At 49.3% G+C, this 18,250-nt stretch overlaps 1 protein-coding gene across 12 annotated transcripts in view; it reads right to left on the bottom strand.

The window, feature by feature from the left end:
• CILK1 (ciliogenesis associated kinase 1) overlaps positions 1-18,250 on the bottom strand; it is a 208,325-nt gene that overhangs the window by 73,804 nt on the left and 116,271 nt on the right. For 8 of the 12 annotated variants that reach the window (XR_004538821.1, XM_033938283.1, XM_033938282.1 and 5 more), the window contains 2 exons: positions 15,160-15,347; positions 2,500-2,651 (listed from right to left, as the gene is read on the bottom strand). Coding sequence is in view for 10 of the 12 variants with exons in the window: in XM_033938283.1 (XP_033794174.1) it covers positions 2,500-2,651; positions 15,160-15,347 (340 nt within the window). In the remaining 2 variants the exon portion in view is untranslated. Of the gene's footprint in view, positions 1-119; positions 1,461-2,499; positions 2,652-15,159; positions 15,348-18,250 lie in introns of those variants that run through there. The other 4 variants (XR_004538822.1, XM_033938289.1, XM_033938287.1 and 1 more) reach the window with 3 other exon arrangements.

The following is an 18,250-nucleotide window of genomic DNA, read 5'->3' as shown; positions in this document are numbered from 1 at the left end:
TCAATTATAACAGCATACAGCATTAACAGACAGCCTAGCTCAGACTTCTTTCCCACCAACCTTCCCCAACCCTAGCACATTTCTTCATTTATAGTCTTAATTTATAGTCAATTATTCTAATTAGGATAACAGGAGTGTTTATTACAGACTTATCATATTTCATTATTAGTTAAGAATCAAACACTAAATAAAGTACACAATATAAGGCTCTTATACTACTCAATATTTTTAGTATATTCCCAACTTAATTAGTTTCTGCAGATCACTATATCTTGGATAATCATCAATATGCATTCAGAAAAAAACATAGTACGGAGACTTTGTTGGTATCTATGCTTGATGAATTGAGAGTGGGTCTGGATGAGGGAAAACAATTTTTGGTGGTGTTTCTGGATATCTCAGCAGCATATGATACAGTGGATCATGCGATTTTGTTAAGCAGACTGAGGGGATGTGGAATTCGTGGATCGGTTCTGGTCTGGTTTGAATCTTTTCTGAGGGGGAGACAGTAGGAGGTGCTTATGCATGAAAAACTGTCGAGCTGTAAGGAGGTTAAGGGGTGCCACAGAGATCTGCTCTTTCTGCGGCCTTGTTCAATATGTATCTTGTTCCACTGTGCTAACTGCTTTCGGACCTGGACGTATCATACCAACTGTACCCTAATGACATCCAATTCTTTTTCCCCCATTTAAGGGGATTTTGATGGGGTTTCAACACACTTACAGTCAGTAGTGGTAGCGATTAAACACTGTATGGACCATAGCAGGCTGAAGTTAAGTATTCGGAAGACACAGGTGTTGTATGTTACAAGAGCCCTGGGTGCTAATGTTCTGGAGACAGTTGAGTTGCTAGGGGAGAGAGTATTGGTAAGGCACGAGGTGAAGTATCTTGGTATGCTTTTGGATTCAGGACTCACTATAAGAGGGCAGGTGCTTGCTGTAGTTCGGTTAGATAATGGATTGAGACCTTATTTAGTAGCCACATTGTTTAGGATGGTGTTACAGTCGATGGTTTTGTCCGTTTTCAACTATTGCTGTATGGTGTTCTTGGGAGTACCAGAATCAGTCTTGGGGGTGCTTCAGGTAGCCCAAAATTCAGTGGTGCACTCTCTGTTTAAATTGAACTGATGTGAGCATGTAACAGAATATTTTATAAGGTTGTATTGGCTGAAAGTAAAGGATAAGATTTGGTACAAGCTATTGATGAATGTCTTTATGTGCGTACAGAAGTTGGCTCCTAACACCTGGTCCAGAGCATCTTGCCGCATGAGCCGGCTTGACTGCCCTGCTCAATTGAGCATTGTGATCTGTTTATACCATCTGTGCGGAGTTAAGGCTTTCCTCTTCCAAAAACAATGTTTTTCACTGCATCGACTCCTGGGAGTGGAACAATCTTTCAGGATACATTCGCCAGCAGCAAAACGTTCAGAATTTTAGGAAACTGTTGAAAAGACATCTGTTCTGTAAAATGAAATATAGGGTCTGAGTTTGGATGAGGGAGAAGGAGTGATGACTCTTGAGTGCTGGTCACAGAGGGGTTCAATGGTCTAGTTTGTTTTATTTGGTTTATTGATGTCTGTTATTGAGGCATCTTGTATGACTTATAGAATTTTATATTTTGATGTATGTGTGGGTTTGGCCAGTTTTGACCTTATAAGATATCCGTTGTTGATGTGATGTGTATGTTATATGTAATTTGATTTAATATGTAAATATGTAATTTGTTATAGTGCGTCTCTGAAGTGTTTTGTACGATAAATGTAAATTTTTTAATTTTGTATGTTAATATGTAACTTGCCCTGGAAAAGGGCGGATGAGAAATAAACAAACATAAAGGATTGCCATACTGGGACAGGCCGAAGGTTCATCAAGCCCAGTATCCTGTTTCTAACAGTGGCCAACCCAGTCCCAAGTACCTATAGATAGATCTCAAGTAGTAAAACAGATTTTATGCTGCTTATCCTAAGAATAAACAATGGATTTACCCAAACCATCTCAATAATGGCCTATGGACTTCTCTTTCAGGAATTTATCCAAACCTTTTTTAAACCCAACTAAGCTAGAGGCTGGATGAATATACATGCATATATACCAGTATGATACCTAAGCGCAATTCTGTAAATATGCAATTTATCTTGCACAGCTTGTAATTCCAAAGGAACAGAGCATGGCCAGGGCTCCCACTTCCAGGTGCAACTTACAGAATTCTTTAAGTTGCATGTATCCCTGTTGCATTTAGGTACCTACATTTATGTCAGCTCTTGGCTGCTGAAAATATAAGGCACCTAAGTGTTAAGATGCATCAATACCAGATTATGCTAATGCTCTCTAATGAAACCTAAATGTAGCTACTAGTTTTTACCTGAGAGATCTGCAAGTTTGCTATACTTCATGCCCCGTGGTCATATGATCCACCATGTGACAAATGAACCTGCTCATCTTCAGATGACAGCACTCACATGAGCCTCAATGCGCTTTAAAGAAAATAATGTTTACTAACCAGGTAAGTACCTGGATTGCTTCAGGTAATGTTGCTTGGCTGAGGAAGTCTGAGAAGTTGCTGTGTCCTGCTGAGAAAAAGATGTGGGGATGGGTACTCCGTTGCCAAGAGCCATGTTTTCTATCGGTTTCAGGTCCAAGATGCTTTCAAATCTAAATAGAGGTAAAGAAATGAGAACACTTCCACTAAGAAATTGTCAAGCTTCCTCTACTGGAGGAAGTTAGCACCCTCAAGATTCTGGGGAGGGCAAGATGTACAGTAATCACTAGAGGACAGGGGAGGGCAAGATGTACAGTGATCACTAGAAACAGTCACAGAATAGTTCTGAGGTATGCTTTTGACTGAATATGAGTTGGAAGGTATGGCTCACTGGTAGAACTGCTGACTCTGCCCCCAGAGGTTGTGATAAAGATCTGAAACAATTACTCATGCTTGCGAATACCTATGGGGAATTTAGGAAACACCTAAAAATATATCTGTTCCTAAAGTATGTAGGCAGCTGAACTGCACAATCTTTCCCCACAACTGATCGCTAAACTTCAACTCTGTTAGTGCTACTCAATCTATAACATTTTTAATCATTGTAAACCGCATAGAACTTCACGGTCCTGCAGTATATAAACTGTTGTTATTATTATTATTATTTTTTATTATTATATCAAATCCCAGGGCTGTTCATTGTGACCCTGGACAAGTCACTCAATCCTCCAGTGCCCACCGCTTTGAATGCCAAAACCACAAAAAGCACAGTTACTTACCGTAACAGGTGTTATCCAGGGACAGCAGGCAGATATTCTTGACTGATGGGTGACGGCACCGACGGAGCCCCGGTACGGACAATTTTAGAGTGATTGCACTCTAAGAACTTAGAAAGTTCTGGTAGGCCGCACCGCGCACGCGCGAGTGCCTTCCCGCCCGACAGAGGCGCGCGGTCCCCAGTTAGGATAAGCCAGCTAAGAAGCCAACCCGGGGAGGTGGGTGGGACGCAAGAATATCTGCCTGCTGTCCCTGGATAACACCTGTTACGGTAAGTAACTGTGCTTTATCCCAGGACAAGCAGGCAGCATATTCTTGACTGATGGGTGACCTCCAAGCTAACAAAAAGAGGGATGGTGGGAAGGTTGGCCATTAGGAAAACAAATTTTGCAAAACAGATTGGCCGAAGTGACCATCCCGTCTGGAGAAAGTGTCCAGACAATAATGAGATGTAAAAGTATGAACTGAGGACCAAGTAGCAGCCTTGCAGATTTCCTCAATAGGAGTGGAACGGAGGAAAGCTACAGATGCTGCCATGGCTCGGACTCTATGGGCCGTGACAGAACCTTCCAGTGTCAGTCCAGTCTGAGCATAACAGAAGGAAATGCACGCTGCCAGCCAATTAGACAACGTACGTTTAGAGACAGGGCGTCCCAATTTATTCGGATCAAAGGACAGAAAGAGTTGGGGAGATGATCTATGGGGCTTAGTACGATCTAAATAGTAAGCCAGAGCCCTCTTACAGTCCAAAGTATGTAGAGCCTGTTCCCCAGAGTGAGAGTGAGGTTTCGGAAAGAAGACAGGCAGAACAATGGATTAATTGAGATGGAATTCAGAGACAACCTTCGGAAGAAACTTTGGATGTGTACGCAGAACCACCTTGTCATGATGAAAAACCGTAAAAGGTGGATCCGACACTAGTGCATGTAGCTCACTGACCCTCCTGGCAGAGGTAAGAGCAATAAGGAAAAGTACCTTCCAAGTGAGAAACTTGAAAGAAGTAGTAGCTAATGGTTCAAAAGGAGGCTTCATTAAAGCGGAAAGAACTACATTGAGATCCCAGATAACAGGAGGGCTTTTAAGAGGTGGTTTCAGATTACCTGGATACCAAGGGATGAGCTGAGAGGAGTTTTCCATGGACTGGCTCATGAAAAGCCGCTATAGCACTGAGATGGACTCTGATTGAAGTGGACTTGAGGCCAGAGTCTGACAACGAAAGAAGATAATCCAACAAGGTCTCCACTGCAAGGGAAGTGGGATCATAATGATGAAGAAGACACCATGAAGAAAACCGTGTCCACTTCTGATGGTAACATTGAAGAGTGGCCGGTTTCCTGGAGGCATCCAGAATCGAGCGAACAGGCTGAGACAAGAGTGTATCATGAGAAGTCAGCCCGAGAGATACCAAGCTGTCAGGTGCAGAGACTGTAGGTTGGGATGTAGAAGGGTTTCCTGATGCTGAGTAAGCAGAGAAGGATACAGAGGCAGAAGAAAAGGTTCCCTGGAACTGAGTTGAAGTAGAAGGGAGAACCAATGTTGCCTGGGCCACCTCGGAGCAATCAGAATCATGGTTGCTTGATCCCTCTTGAGTTTGAACAAGGTTCTCAACATGAGAGGCAGAGGAGGGAAAGCGTACAGGAACAGATTGGACCAATCGAGGAGAAATGCATCCGCTGCCAGACGGTGAGGAGAGTAAAGTCTGGAGCAGAATAGGGGCAGCTGATGATTGTGAGGAGCTGCAAAGAGGTCTATCTGAGGAGTGCCCCATTGAGCGAAGATGGATTGTAGAGTTACAGGATCGAGTGTCCACTCGTGAGGCTGGAGAATTCTGCTGAGTTTGTCCGCTACGGAATTCTCCTCTCCCTGAATGTAAATAGCTTTCAGGAATAGATGGTGATTTATGGCCCAAGTCCAGATCTTCTGGGCTTCCTGGCATAAGGGACGGGAGCCCGTCCCACCCTGTTTGTTGATGTAGTACATCGCAACTTGATTGTCTGTGCACAACAGGACAACTTGAGGAAAGAGAAGATGTTGGAAGGCCTTGAGGGCATAAAACATGGCTCTGAGTTCTAGGAAATTGATGTGACGCTTCTTTTCCTGGACTGTCCAAAGGCCTTGAGTTTGGAACTCGTTCAAATGCGCTCCCCATGCATAAGGGGAGGCATCGGTGGTTATGACTAGTTGGTGAGGAGGTTGGTGGAACAGAAGACCTCTGGATAGATTTGAGGATACCAACCACCATTGTAGAGACTGACGAAGAGATGATGTCACAGATATGTGTCGTGAGCAAGGATCCGTCGCTTGGGACCACTGGGTGGCTAGGGTCCATTGAGGAGTGCGTAGGTGAAGACGTGCGAGGGGTGTGACATGGACTGTGGAGGCCATGTGACCCAAGAGAATCATCATACGCTTTGCTGAGATGGAATGCTGTGGAAGCACCTGCTGACAGAGAGATTGAAGCGTTTGAAGACGGTTGGACGGCAGGAACGCTCTCATAAGGACTGTGTCCAAGACAGCTCCTATGAATTGAAGTCTCTGAGTGGGAATGAGATGAGATTTGGGTAGATTGATCTCGAACCCCAGAAGTTGAAGAAACCTGATGGTTTGGTTGGTGGCCTGGAGTACTGTCTGAGATGAACTGGTCTTTATCAACCAATCGTCTAGGTAAGGAAACACCTGAAGGTGGTGGGAGCGAAGAAAAGCAGCCACCACAATCAGACATTTGGTAAACACTCTTGGAGAGGAGGCAAGACCGAAGGGTAGCACCTTGTATTGGTAATGACAACGATTGATCATGAAGCGGAGGTATTGTCTGGAGGCCAGATTGACCGGTATATGAGTGTATGCTTCTTTGAGATCGAGGGAACATAGCCAGTCGCCTTGATTGAGAAGAGGATAAAGAGTGGCTAGAGAAAGCATTTTGAACTTTTCTTTGACCAAATATTTGTTGAGATCGCGGAGATCTAGAATGGGTCTGAGATCTCCTGTTTTTTTGGGGACCAAAAAGTAACGGGAGTAGAACCCCTGTCCCTTTTGATCTAGAGGGACCTCCTCTATGGCGTTTAGAAGAAGGAGGGATTGAACCTCCTGGAGAAGAAGGAAAGACTGAGGAGTGTGCGAAGCAGACTCTTTTGGTTGACTTGGAGGAGGTAGAGTCTGAAAGTTGAGAGAGTAGCCGTGGTGGATGATGTTCAGGACCCACTGATCTGACGTGATAATTTCCCAACGGCTTATGAAATAAGAAAGGCGTCCTCCTATAGGTTGTGGAAGTTGGGTAGAAGGAGCAAGACTGGCTATGTTTTGGAGAACCAAGTCAAAAGGGCTGGGTAGACTTTTGTGTAGGTGTAGGTTTTACCTGCTGCTGTTGCTGAGGTTGTCTAGCAGCTGGTCGCTGTTGCCTCTGACGTCTAGGCTGTTGTGTATTTTGAGGCAGAGGACGAGCCACAAATCTACGTTGGTAGGTTGATTGTGGACGAAAAGGCCTGGATGGTGGAGGCTTCTTGGTTTTAAGAAGTGTGTCCCATCTGGTCTCATGAGCCGATAGTTTTTGAGTAGTGGAGTCCATGGAATCTCCAAACAGCTCATCCCCTAAGCAAGGTGCATTGGCTAGCCGATCTTGGTGATTAACGTTCAGTTCTGAAACACGAAGCCAGGCTAGCCGCCGCATGGCCACTGACATGGCTGTGGCTCTGGAGGTCAGCTCGAAAGTATCATAAATGGATCTTACCATGAATTTTCGGAGCTGCAAAAGAGATGAACAAGTGTGGTGAAAAGCAGACTTTTTCCGATCAGGAAGATATTTCTCAAAAGCAGTGAGATTTTGAATCAGCTGCTTAAGGTAGAAAGAGAAATGGAATGCATAATTTCCTGATCGATTAGCTAACATAGCATTTTGGTATAGCCTTTTACCAAACTTGTCCATAGATTTGCCCTCTCTGCCAGGAGGCACTGAGGCATATACACTAGCCCCTTTGGACTTTTTTAGAGTGGACTCCACTAAAAGGGACTCATGAGGTAGTTGGGGCTTGTCAAACCCAGGGATAGGAATGACCTTATACAAGGAATCCAATTTTCTGGGGGCTCCTGGAATAGTTAGAGGAGATTCCAGATTCTTATAGAACGTCTCTCTCAGAATATCATGGAGAGGCAATTTAAGGTATTCCTTTGGAGGCTGGTCAAAGTCCAAGGCATCTAGAAAAGCCTTGGATTTCTTTGACTCAGCCTCCAAAGGAATGGAGAGAGAGTCACACATTTCCTTCAAAAATGAAGAAAAGGAAGACACTTCTGGTCTAGAGGAGGCTCCTAAAGCAGATGGGTCCTCATCACCAGAAGAGCATTCTCCCTCCGAAAGAATAGGATCCTCTGAGTCACCCCATAAGTCAGGGTCCCGAACCTGAAAACTCCTGTCTCGAGATTCTGGAGTGGAAGGCTCTAAATGACGGGATTTGTGAAGAGACTTCCCTGACCTGCCTGATTCGGTACCGGGAGATAGCACAGTTACTTACCGTAACAGGTGTTATCCAGGGACAGCAGGCATATATTCTCACATGTGGGTGACGTCATCTACGGAGCCCCAGCGCGGACAGCTTTTCAAGCAAACTTGCTAGAAGTTTCAAGTTTGCACACTGCACCACGCATGTGTCTGCTTCCTCGCCCACTAGAGGGCGCGTTCCACCTCGTGGTCCTCAGTTCCATCACTAGCAAAGAAGCCATCCCCGGGGAGGCGGGTGGGTTGTGAGAATATATGCCTGCTGTCCCTGGATAACACCTGTTACGGTAAGTAACTGTGCTTTATCCCAGGACAAGCAGGCATGATATTCTCACATGTGGGTGACCTCCAAGCCAACCAAAAAAGGGCAGGTGGGAGGATGGCAATTTATGAAAACAGATTACGTAACACCGACTGGCCAAACCGGCCATCGCTTCTGGACAAAGTGTCCAGGCAATAGTGGGAGGTGAACGTATGAACCGAAGACCAAGTGGCAGCTTTACAAATGTCCTCCATGGGAGTAGATCGGAGGAAAGCAACCGAAGCTGCCATCGCTCGGACCTTATGCCCCGTGACACGCCCCGAGAGCGGGAGATCAGCCTGAGCGTAGCAAAAAGAAATGCAAGCAGCCAACCAGTTGGACAAGGTGCGCTTGGAAACCGGATGTCCTAGACGATTAGGATCAAAGGACAAAAACAATTGAGGATCCTTCCGATGAGACTTGGTACGATGGAGATAAAATGCCAACGCCCTCTTACAGTCAAGAGAATGGAGCGCCGTCTCGCCAGGATGGGAGTGGGGCTTAGGAAAAAACACAGGAAGGACAACGGACTGATTCAAGTGGAAATCCGATACAATCTTTGGCAAAAATTTCGGATGCGTGCGCAAGACCACCTTGTCATGATGGAACACCGTGAAAGGTGGATCCGCAACTAAAGCTTGCAACTCACTAACTCTTCGAGCCGATGTGAGAGCAATCAGAAAAACCACCTTCCAAGTAAGGAATTTGAGAAGGGATACGTCCATAGGCTCAAAGGGAGGTTTCATCAGTTGAGCCAGGACAACATTCAAATCCCAAACAACAGGAGGAGGCTTCAGAGGGGGACAAACATTGATTAGCCCCTTCATGAACCGTTGCACCATAGGGTGAAGCGAAAGAGCACGACCATCTAAGTGCCGGTGAAAGGCTGAAATGGCACTGAGGTGTACCCGGACCGATGTCGTCTTCAGGCCTGATTTAGACAAATGTAACAAGTAGTCTAAAACCGAAGCCACCGGGACAGAATCAGGATTCAGATGACGCGAGGAACACCAAGATGAAAATCTGGTCCACTTCTGTGAATAACAAAGCCTGGTCGAGACCTTGCGAGAGGCTTCCAAAACCTCCCTCACTGACTGAGAAACCTGGATTGAAGTGAAGGGGAAAGGAACCAAGCAGTCAGGTGCAAGGACTGAAGATTGGGATGCAACAGCGAACCCCGACTCTGAGATAGCAGAGAGGGAAACACAGGCAGAAGCAGAGGTTCCCTGACACTTAGTTGAAGAAGCAGGGAGAACCAATGCTGACGAGGCCACCGAGGCGCAATGAGAATCATCGTGGCCGTGGATGACTTGAGACGTACCAACGTTCTCATGATCAAGGGAAAGGGAGGAAACGCATACAGGAACCTCCCCTCCCAGTCCAGAAGGAAGGCATCCGCCTCCAGACGGTCCGGGGAATACATCCTCGAACAATATAGGGGCAGTTTGCGAGTCTCCAAGGAGGCAAACAGGTCCACCTGCGGAGTCCCCCAGCGGTCGAAGACCTCGCGCAGGACTCTGGAGTGGAGAGACCACTCGTGAGGCTGAAGAAGCCGACTGAGCTTGTCTGCCAAGCAGTTTTGGTCTCCCTGAATATAGACCGCCTGCAGGAAGATGTTTCGGGAGATTGCCCACTCCCAAAGGCGAAGCGCCTCCCTGCAGAGGGGCCAAGAGCCCGTCCCACCTTGCTTGTTGACATAGTACATCGCTACCTGGTTGTCCGTGCGAACTAGGACTACCTGATCGCGAAGAAGGTGGTCGAACGCACGAACCGCCATGTAAATGGCTCGAAGTTCCAGCACATTGATGTGACATCGACGGTCCTCCGACGACCACAGACCCTGGGTCCGCAGCCCGTCTAGATGGGCCCCCCACGCATACTCCGAAGAGTCCGTGGTCAGGACCCTGCGAAAGGGAGGGGCCAGAAACAGCAACCCCCCGGAAAAATTGGAACAATCGGTCCACCAACGGAGCGACCGTTTCAAAGAAGGAGTGACCGTAATGAGGCGGGACACCGGATCGCAATCCTGACGCCACTGGGAGGCCAGGGTCCACTGAGAGATTCTCAGGTGCAGTCTGGCAAACGGGGTGACGTGGACCGTCGATGCCATGTGGCCCAGAAGCATCATCATGCGCTGGGCCGATACCACCTGCAGCTGCGAGACCCACCGCCCCAGCCGAACCAAGGCCGCCAAGCGAGGCTGCGGGAGGTACGCACGTCGGCGCACAGTGTCCAGCACTGCGCCTATAAATTGAAGGGACTGGGCCGGCTGCAACTGCGACTTGGGGAAATTCACCTCGAACCCCAGTCGTTGAAGGAAGGCGATAGACTGTCGGGTCGCTGAGATAACCCCCTCCCTGGTCGTGCTTTTGATCAGCCAATCGTCCAGGTAGGGGAAAACCTGAAGGCCCCGATTTCTCAGGGCCGCCGCGACCACGACCATGCACTTCGTAAAGACTCGAGGGGACGAAGCTAGGCCAAAAGGCAGGACCCTGTACTGAAGGTGCAAGTCCCCCACCTGGAACCTCAAGAACTTCCGGAAGGCAGGATGCACCGGAACATGAGTATATGCCTCCTTCAGATCGAGGGAGCACATCCAGTCCCCTTCCTCCAAGAGAGGGTATAGAACCGGGAGAGACAGCATTCGAAACTTCTCCCGGACCAGGAATTTGTTGAGCTTCCTGAGGTCCAGTATGGGGCGCAGGTCCCCGGTCTTTTTCGGGACCAGAAAGTAGCGGGAGTAAAACCCGGTCCCCCGCTGATCTGCGGGAACTGGTTCGACCGCCCGAAGCTTCAACAGGGCCCGGGCCTCGGCCAGCAAGATGGGAAGCTGGCTCCGATTGAAAGTGGAAGGTCCCGGAGGCATATCCGGTGGCACAGACAAGAAATTGAGAGAGTAGCCCTCGGAGACGGTCCGGAGCACCCAGGCGTCTGATGTAATTTCGGTCCAGGCTGGGTAAAAGGACCGAAGACGCCCCCCTATAGGCAGGGATTTCTGAGCGGTCGCGGAGGGGAACCCGCCCCATCCGCTCAGCCCGTCAAAAAGAAGGCGCGGGCTTGGAAGGGCCCTGCGCCGGAGCTTGCGTTTGTCCCCCTCTGCCCCTCTGAGCCTGGCGTCTAGGTGGCGGTCTGGAAAAGGCGGGAGTAGATTTTTGGGGGTACCGCCTCGGGGGAGGGCGGAAGGGTTTCTGCGGCGGGGGTCTAGGCTTGGGCCGGACCAAGGAGGCCAACGAGCGCTCCTGCTCAGACAACCTCTTGGTCGCCGCCTCTAATGACTCGTCAAAAAGTTCGGACCCCACACAAGGCAAATCTGCCAGGCGATCCTGCAGGTTTGGGTCCATGTCGAGGGTGCGAAGCCAGGCCAGACGGCGCATGGCCACCGCGAAGGCCGACACCCTCGAAACCAGCTCAAAAGCGTCGTACAAGGCGTGAAACAGGTACAACCGCAGTTGAGACAGGTTGGACATGAATGTATCAAAACCTGCCTTCTGGGAGTCCGGTAGGGAGTCACGAAACTGAGGGAGGTCCTTCACCATACCTCGAAGATAGGAGGAAAAAGTGAAGGCATAATTTAGCACCCTGGTGGCCATCAGGGAATTGGTATAAAGGCGACGGCCAAACTTGTCCAGGGTTCGGCCCTCCCTACCAGGTGGAACCGCCGCAGAAACCCGGGAAGGCTGAGACTTCTTAAGGGCAGATTCCACCAGCAAAGACTGGTGGGAGAGCTGCGCCCTGTCGAACCCCTTAGCCGGCACCGTCCTGTATTTGCCCTCCATCTTGGACGGGACTGACGTGACCGTAAGAGGGTTTGACAAATTTTTTAACCAAGTCTGCAGGAGGACCTTATTGTATGGGAGCCGAGGAGCCTCCCTAGGCGGAGTTGGAAGGTCCTGCTCCTCAAGGAACTCCTTAGAATATTGGGATCCGACCGAGAGGTCCAGCCCGAGGGCCTTGGCCATGTCCTGCACAAAAACCGAGAATGAGGACGGTTTAGCAGGTGGGGAAGGAGATCTCGACTTTTTCGCCGAGGAAACCGGAGAGGCCTCGTGCGAATAATACAAGGGATCTCTCCCTGACCCCGAGCCCCACGATGTCCTCTCCACAGGCCTCGAGGGGGTAGGAGAATGAGTCCGCCTCGACGAGGCCCGGGGCGAAGACCCCGGGGTCCGGGGGACGAGGGCCCCCTCCTGTTTCCTCGGCGAGGAAGAACGGGACACCCGACGCGCCGGGGAGCGGAGAAGCTTCGGATTGTCAATGCGCAACTCCGACACCCGCAACGCCCCGCCCCCGATCGGGGAAGAGCGACCGCGCCCTCGAGGCGAACCCCGTGGGCGCTTCGGCTTCCTCGGCCGGCGCCTCGACCGAGTCCGAGGCGAGGGCGAAGACCCCCGGGAGGACCTCGAGGAAGACGAGGAGGAAATGCGGCGGACCCGACGCACCTTGTCCCGGGGCCGCACGCTGCGCTCCGGCTGATCCCCCGCGGTCGATGGTAAGACCGAAACCGAGGCCGAAACCGAGGCCGAGGCGGGCGGAGCCTCGACAGCCGAGACCGAGGTCGGAGGAGCCCCGGTCTCCGAGGTCGAGGGAGCCCCGGCACCCGAGGCCGAGGTCGCCGAGGCCGAGGCCACCGAGGCAACAGCCGCCGGAGTCGAAGCCCGTTGCAGCTGTTCCAGGGCCCCCGACAGCTCTGTTAATATGAGCGCTCTAAGGAGCTCCTGGAAAGCCGGGATCCCGACGAAGGTCGGGAGGTCCGAATCCGGGGCATGCTCCCTGGAGGGCGACCTCGGTCTCGAGTGTTCCCTCGGGGCTTGCACGGGCGGGGCCCGAGGCGGGGCCGAGGACGACCCACCCGCCTTGGTCGAAGCAGAGGACGGCTTCTTTGCAGACCCTGTAGGGGATGGAAAGGAGGACTTACCCGAGGTAGCCTTCGTTCCCGAGGTCGACTTGGAAGTCGCAGGGCGAGGAGAGGCCGAGGGCCCCGAGGACGTCGAGGCCGAGGTCGAGGCCGGGGCCGAAGCCGAGGCCGACGTCGAGGCCTTTACCACGGGGTCCGCCTTAAACAACTCTGCCATTCTGGCCCTCCTGCGACGGAGAGCCCTGGGTTGGAATGTGGAACAGCGATCGCACGAGGTGGTAGGGTGTTCCGGGCCCAGACAAACGATGCACCACCGGTGGGGGTCTGTAATAGAGAGCAGCCTCTCGCACCGGCTGCACTTTTTGAAACCCGTTACAGGACGGGACATCAACAACGAAACTGGCCGGGAACGATCGACGTCCCGCGGCCACGGCTGCCGGGAGCCCCCGGAGCCCAACGAGAAGACAAAAATTTTTTTTTTTTTTTTTTTTTTGAAAAGGAAAAGAACAGAAAAGAACAGAAATCAAAAAGCACAGCGACCGAAAAAATCAGACGCGGTGTCAGGAAGCAGCGACACAAAAAAGTTTAGGAGCTCACAATCCACAGGGCTTACTGGCTCCGCGGAAAAAAATGAACTGAGGACCACGAGGTGGAACGCGCCCTCTAGTGGGCGAGGAAGCAGACACATGCGTGGTGCAGTGTGCAAACTTGAAACTTCTAGCAAGTTTGCTTGAAAAGCTGTCCGCGCTGGGGCTCCGTAGATGACGTCACCCACATGTGAGAATATCATGCCTGCTTGTCCTGGGATAAGTCACTGTACGCACCGGAGCCGAAGTCTGCACAGCTTGATGGTGAGCTCTCGGCTCCGGTGCCAGAATCGGCATGGAGACCGAGGAAACCGACTGTACCAGTACCGACAAAGTGGATGTCGATAAAATAGGACGTTCCACTATCGGTACCGGTGGCTCAGACTGGACTGGTACCGGTAAGGTCGATGCCAGAACTGAAGGGAGGAGGTGCTGTAGCTGTTCTTTGAGTTGTGCCTTCAGAACAGCAGCTATACGCTCCTCAAGGGAAGGCACCGGTACCGTCTTTTTCTTTAATGGTACCTGCGGTGCCGCTCTACGCTCCGAGGATGAGGACCCCGATGTAGAGGGGCTCACCTCTATTGGAGCGGAGCGCTTCCGTGGGCGCCTCGAGGTCGGCAGGATTGGGCTCGCTGCCATCGAGACCGGAGGACGCTCCAACGGGGAAGGCTTCTTAGCCGGCTTACCTGGAGTCGACACCGCCGCGGTATCGCGTGGTGTCGATGATGTGGGTGCCGACTGCGCCGGTGCCGAATCAGACATTTCGGCACCAAACAATAATTTCTGTTGGATTTCTCGATTTTTAAGAGTTCTCTTTTTTAAAGTTGCACAGCGGGTGCAGGTTGACGCTCGATGGTCGGGACCAAGACACTGGAGACACCAATTATGAGGATCAGTTAGTGAAATTGGTCGTGCACACCGCTGGCACTTTTTGAAGCCGGGTTGGGGGGGCATGAATGTAAAAACGGCTTCAGCCAAATCGAAGGCCGAGGCCTCGATGATGGCTAAAGGCCCCGCCGGGGCAAAACCGAAAATAAGGCAAAAAAACAATAATGTTTTTTTTTGTTTTTTTTTAAAAGAAAATAAAGAAAAAAGGGAAGGAAATAATATTTCCTCAACAAGTTTTCACGAGCGGGAAGTTTCACAAAAATTCTCTCACAACGGCCGTTGAGAGAGACGCGTCTTCTTAGCTCCGCGGAAACTAAGAAACTGGGGACCGCGCGCCTCTGTCGGGCGGGAAGGCACTCGCGCGTGCGCGGTGCGGCCTACCAGAACTTTCTAAGTTCTTAGAGTGCAATCACTCTAAAATTGTCCGTACCGGGGCTCCGTCGGTGCCGTCACCCATCAGTCAAGAATATGCTGCCTGCTTGTCCTGGGATAAAAGCGGTATACAAGTCCCCATTCCCTTTCCCTCCTAAGTATAGACGTATAGTGTGGGCAGACTAGATGGGCCGTGGCCCTTTTCTGCCGTCATGTTCTATGTTTCTATGTTTATGTTTCTATTACTATAGCAAATGTCCTTACAGATTAGATGGGACATGGGAAAAACAGCCAAATATAGGCTACTGTGCATGCTGGATCTCTCAGAGGAGATAAAGAAGAGGTTGAACAGATATTAAAAAACACCCACTCATCTCACCTTGTCTGGGATACACTACAGAAACAATCTTACCTACAAAGAGCCTCATCACTCTGCCTTTTCTTCTCATTTTTCAGATCAATGCTGCCAACCAAGGAGCCAAAATCAATGTCTGCCATATCATCCCAGTCATCAGAACCTCTCAGTGCTTTGACAATGTGTCCCCATCTCCTCCTGTTCTTTGTCTTCATCTTATTGCTTTCCATCCCAGTTGCTATTTTCTGTGGTTAAAAATAAATCCAAAGTTTATAATGCATACCAGTGGGGTTTTCCCCAACCTGGAAATACTGAATGAGTTTCTCTTTCTAGCATAATTGGTTTTAAGAAAGGTTTGGACAAATTCCTGGAGGAAAAGTCCATAGTCTGTTATTAAGACATGGGGGAAACCTCAGCTTGCCAAAATTATATACAGGATGAGAAAGAACATATATTCATTTCAAAAAATACCCTTCTCAAATGTCATTTCAATTTTCTTAGTCCAAGTTATCCAGAGGGACAGCAGGAAAGATTGAGTGGCGAAGGGACTAGCAGAGACAGCAGGAAAGATTGAGTAACAATGACTTTCACTGACTATTTTCAACAAACCCTGCCCGGGATCTAAAAGTTAAGTCCCTGTAAGTTAAGAACTGTAAGTGTTTTAGATTAACAACAAGGCAGGAGTGGAGCATGAGCCAGTGAGGTTAATTCCCTTTCTAGTGTGATTGTGAAACACATACAACACACGGGGATCTGAGGCTCAGCCCCTTTGATAGTAACTAAAAAGGATTTAAGTTCAGGAGCTATTCATAGTGGATTTACACCTCTGGATAACTTGGACTAAGAAAATTGAAATGACATTTGAGAAGGAAACCTCAGCTTGCCCTGGATCGGTAACATAGAATGTTGCTACTCTGGGTTTTGGCCAGATACTAGTGACCTGGATTGGCCACCATGAGAACAGGCTACTGGGCTTGATGGACTATTGGTCTGACCCAGTAAGGTTATTCTTATGTTGTTATGATATGACGAGACAGCTGTTTCCAAGTGAAAGCATTATGAGTAATATGAGTAATAAAAAAGCACATTACTACAAGTAGCTGTGCAAATGGAAGAATTTGAATACGTGCAGAAAAGATACTGGAGGGCTACAAAGGAATTCCATGAAGATGACAGTTAAACCAACAAATACAAAAGGGTACCGTCTGATAGGTAACATCAATGACTTCATACTGAGCAAATGTGCTACCTTGTTCCTAAAGCTGATGCCATACTAAACTACACAAGCTTTAGTTCATACTGGGCCAATACTGGGCAGAAAAAAAAGGTCCATCAAACCTGTGTCCTATTTCCAACTGTGGCCAGTCCAGGTCACAAGTACTTGGTAGGACCCCCAAAAAGTAGCAAGATTTCATATTACCCAAAGATAAGTAGCCGCTTTCCCCAAGTCTATCTTGTTAATAATGGCTTGTAGAATTTTCCTCCAGGAACTCATTCTACTGCCAAATAATTCCAGAGTTTAAGTATGTGTTCAGTGAAAAAATATTTTCTCCTGTTTTAAATGTACTCTTACATAGTAACATATTGAGTAACTTCATGGCACGTCCCCTAGACTTTGTACTTTTTAGAAAGAGTAAACAACCAATTTGTGTTTACATGTTCCATTCCATTTAAAATTTTATAAACCTCTGTCATTTCACCCCTTAGCCATTTCTTCAAGCTGAAAAGCCCTGACCTCACAGAGGAACTGTTCCATCTTCTGTTTCTGCTACAGGCAGTCCCCATTTTACGAACTTCCAACTTATGTCGGAATCATACTTACGAACGGGGGGGGGGGGTCCTGCTCTACCTTCAGTATCCCAACATGCCTCTCTCTCTGCCGAGTCCCAAAATGCCCCTCCCCCTCCCTCCAGAGTTTCAACATGCCCCTCCCTCTCCCTCCAGAGTTCCAACACACCCCTCTCTTTCCCTCCCTCCCTCCATTCTATACTCCAAGTTCGTGTCTCCCTCCGGCAGGAGTTTACCTTCCAGCAAGCTCCCTCCTCCTTCCAGCCACAGTCATTTCTTTGCACAAAGCTGCAGGCAGTGGCTCCTATACACATTCTGTGGCTGAGCCAGAAGCCTTCCTTCTGATGTGGGAGGAATTTCCTCTGATGTCAGAGAAAAGACTTCCAGCTCAGTCGCGGGACGTGCGTAGGAGCCGCTGCTGGCGGCTTTGTGCAGAGAAACGACTGTGGCTGGAAGGAGGAGAGAGCCGGCCAGAAGGTAAACACCCACTGGAGGGAGGCACATATTTGGGGCACAGAATGGAGGGAGGAAGGGAGAGAGAGGAGCACATTGAGACTAATGAGATCCTTGTAATGCATTAGCATAAGACTCTCAGTGGCTGCTACCTAGGATTGGAGAACCCTTATGAGCTTCAGCAGGAAAGTTTCCTTGCAAGTAAGACTGGAGCTATAAAATTTACAAAATTATTCCACATATTCACCCCTAAGTTCAACATACTTGACATATTGTGTCTGAAGTTTCTGTAACCCTTCCCAAAAATACTCTGATGTCTATTCACTCAAATACGGTTCATAGACAACGGCGCGAAAGACAAAAGCGAACGCCGCGCTGCTCTAAATTACAGTTTTTAGGGGCTCCGACGGGGGGTTTTGTTGGGGAACCCCCCAGTTTACTTAATAGACATTGCGCCGGTGTTATGGGGGGTTTGGGGGGTTGTAACCCTCCACATTTTATTGTAAACTGAACTTTTTCCCTAAAAACAGGGAAAAAGTGAAGTTTTCAGTAAAATGTGGGGGGTTATAACCCCCCACACCCCCCACAACGCGGCACGATGTCTATTAAGTAAAGTGGGGGGGGGTTCCCCCCCCCACGCCCCCCCGTCGGAGCGCTAAAAACAGTAATTTAGAGCGGTGCGGCAGCGCACGCTGCGCTCAATTGTCTGGACGCGCCTTTGTCCCGGCGCGCTTTTGACCTGACACCCTCAAATACTGCTCTGCTGCTGCAATCACCTCCAAAATCACTCAAAATTTGTCACTCTTTTTTAAGGTTTGGAAACAGAAAATAGATGGAGCAATAGTCCATGCACTGAAACCCCAACTGCATCAAAACATCAATCGTTTTGCCAGCCTTGTGAACAGGT

This window comes from Geotrypetes seraphini, chromosome 3 (assembly GCF_902459505.1).
Source record: "Geotrypetes seraphini chromosome 3, aGeoSer1.1, whole genome shotgun sequence".
Taxonomy (NCBI): domain Eukaryota; kingdom Metazoa; phylum Chordata; class Amphibia; order Gymnophiona; family Dermophiidae; genus Geotrypetes; species Geotrypetes seraphini.
The sequence above is the reverse complement of the archived record's forward strand: the minus strand, read 5'-3'. Positions and strand labels throughout refer to the sequence as shown.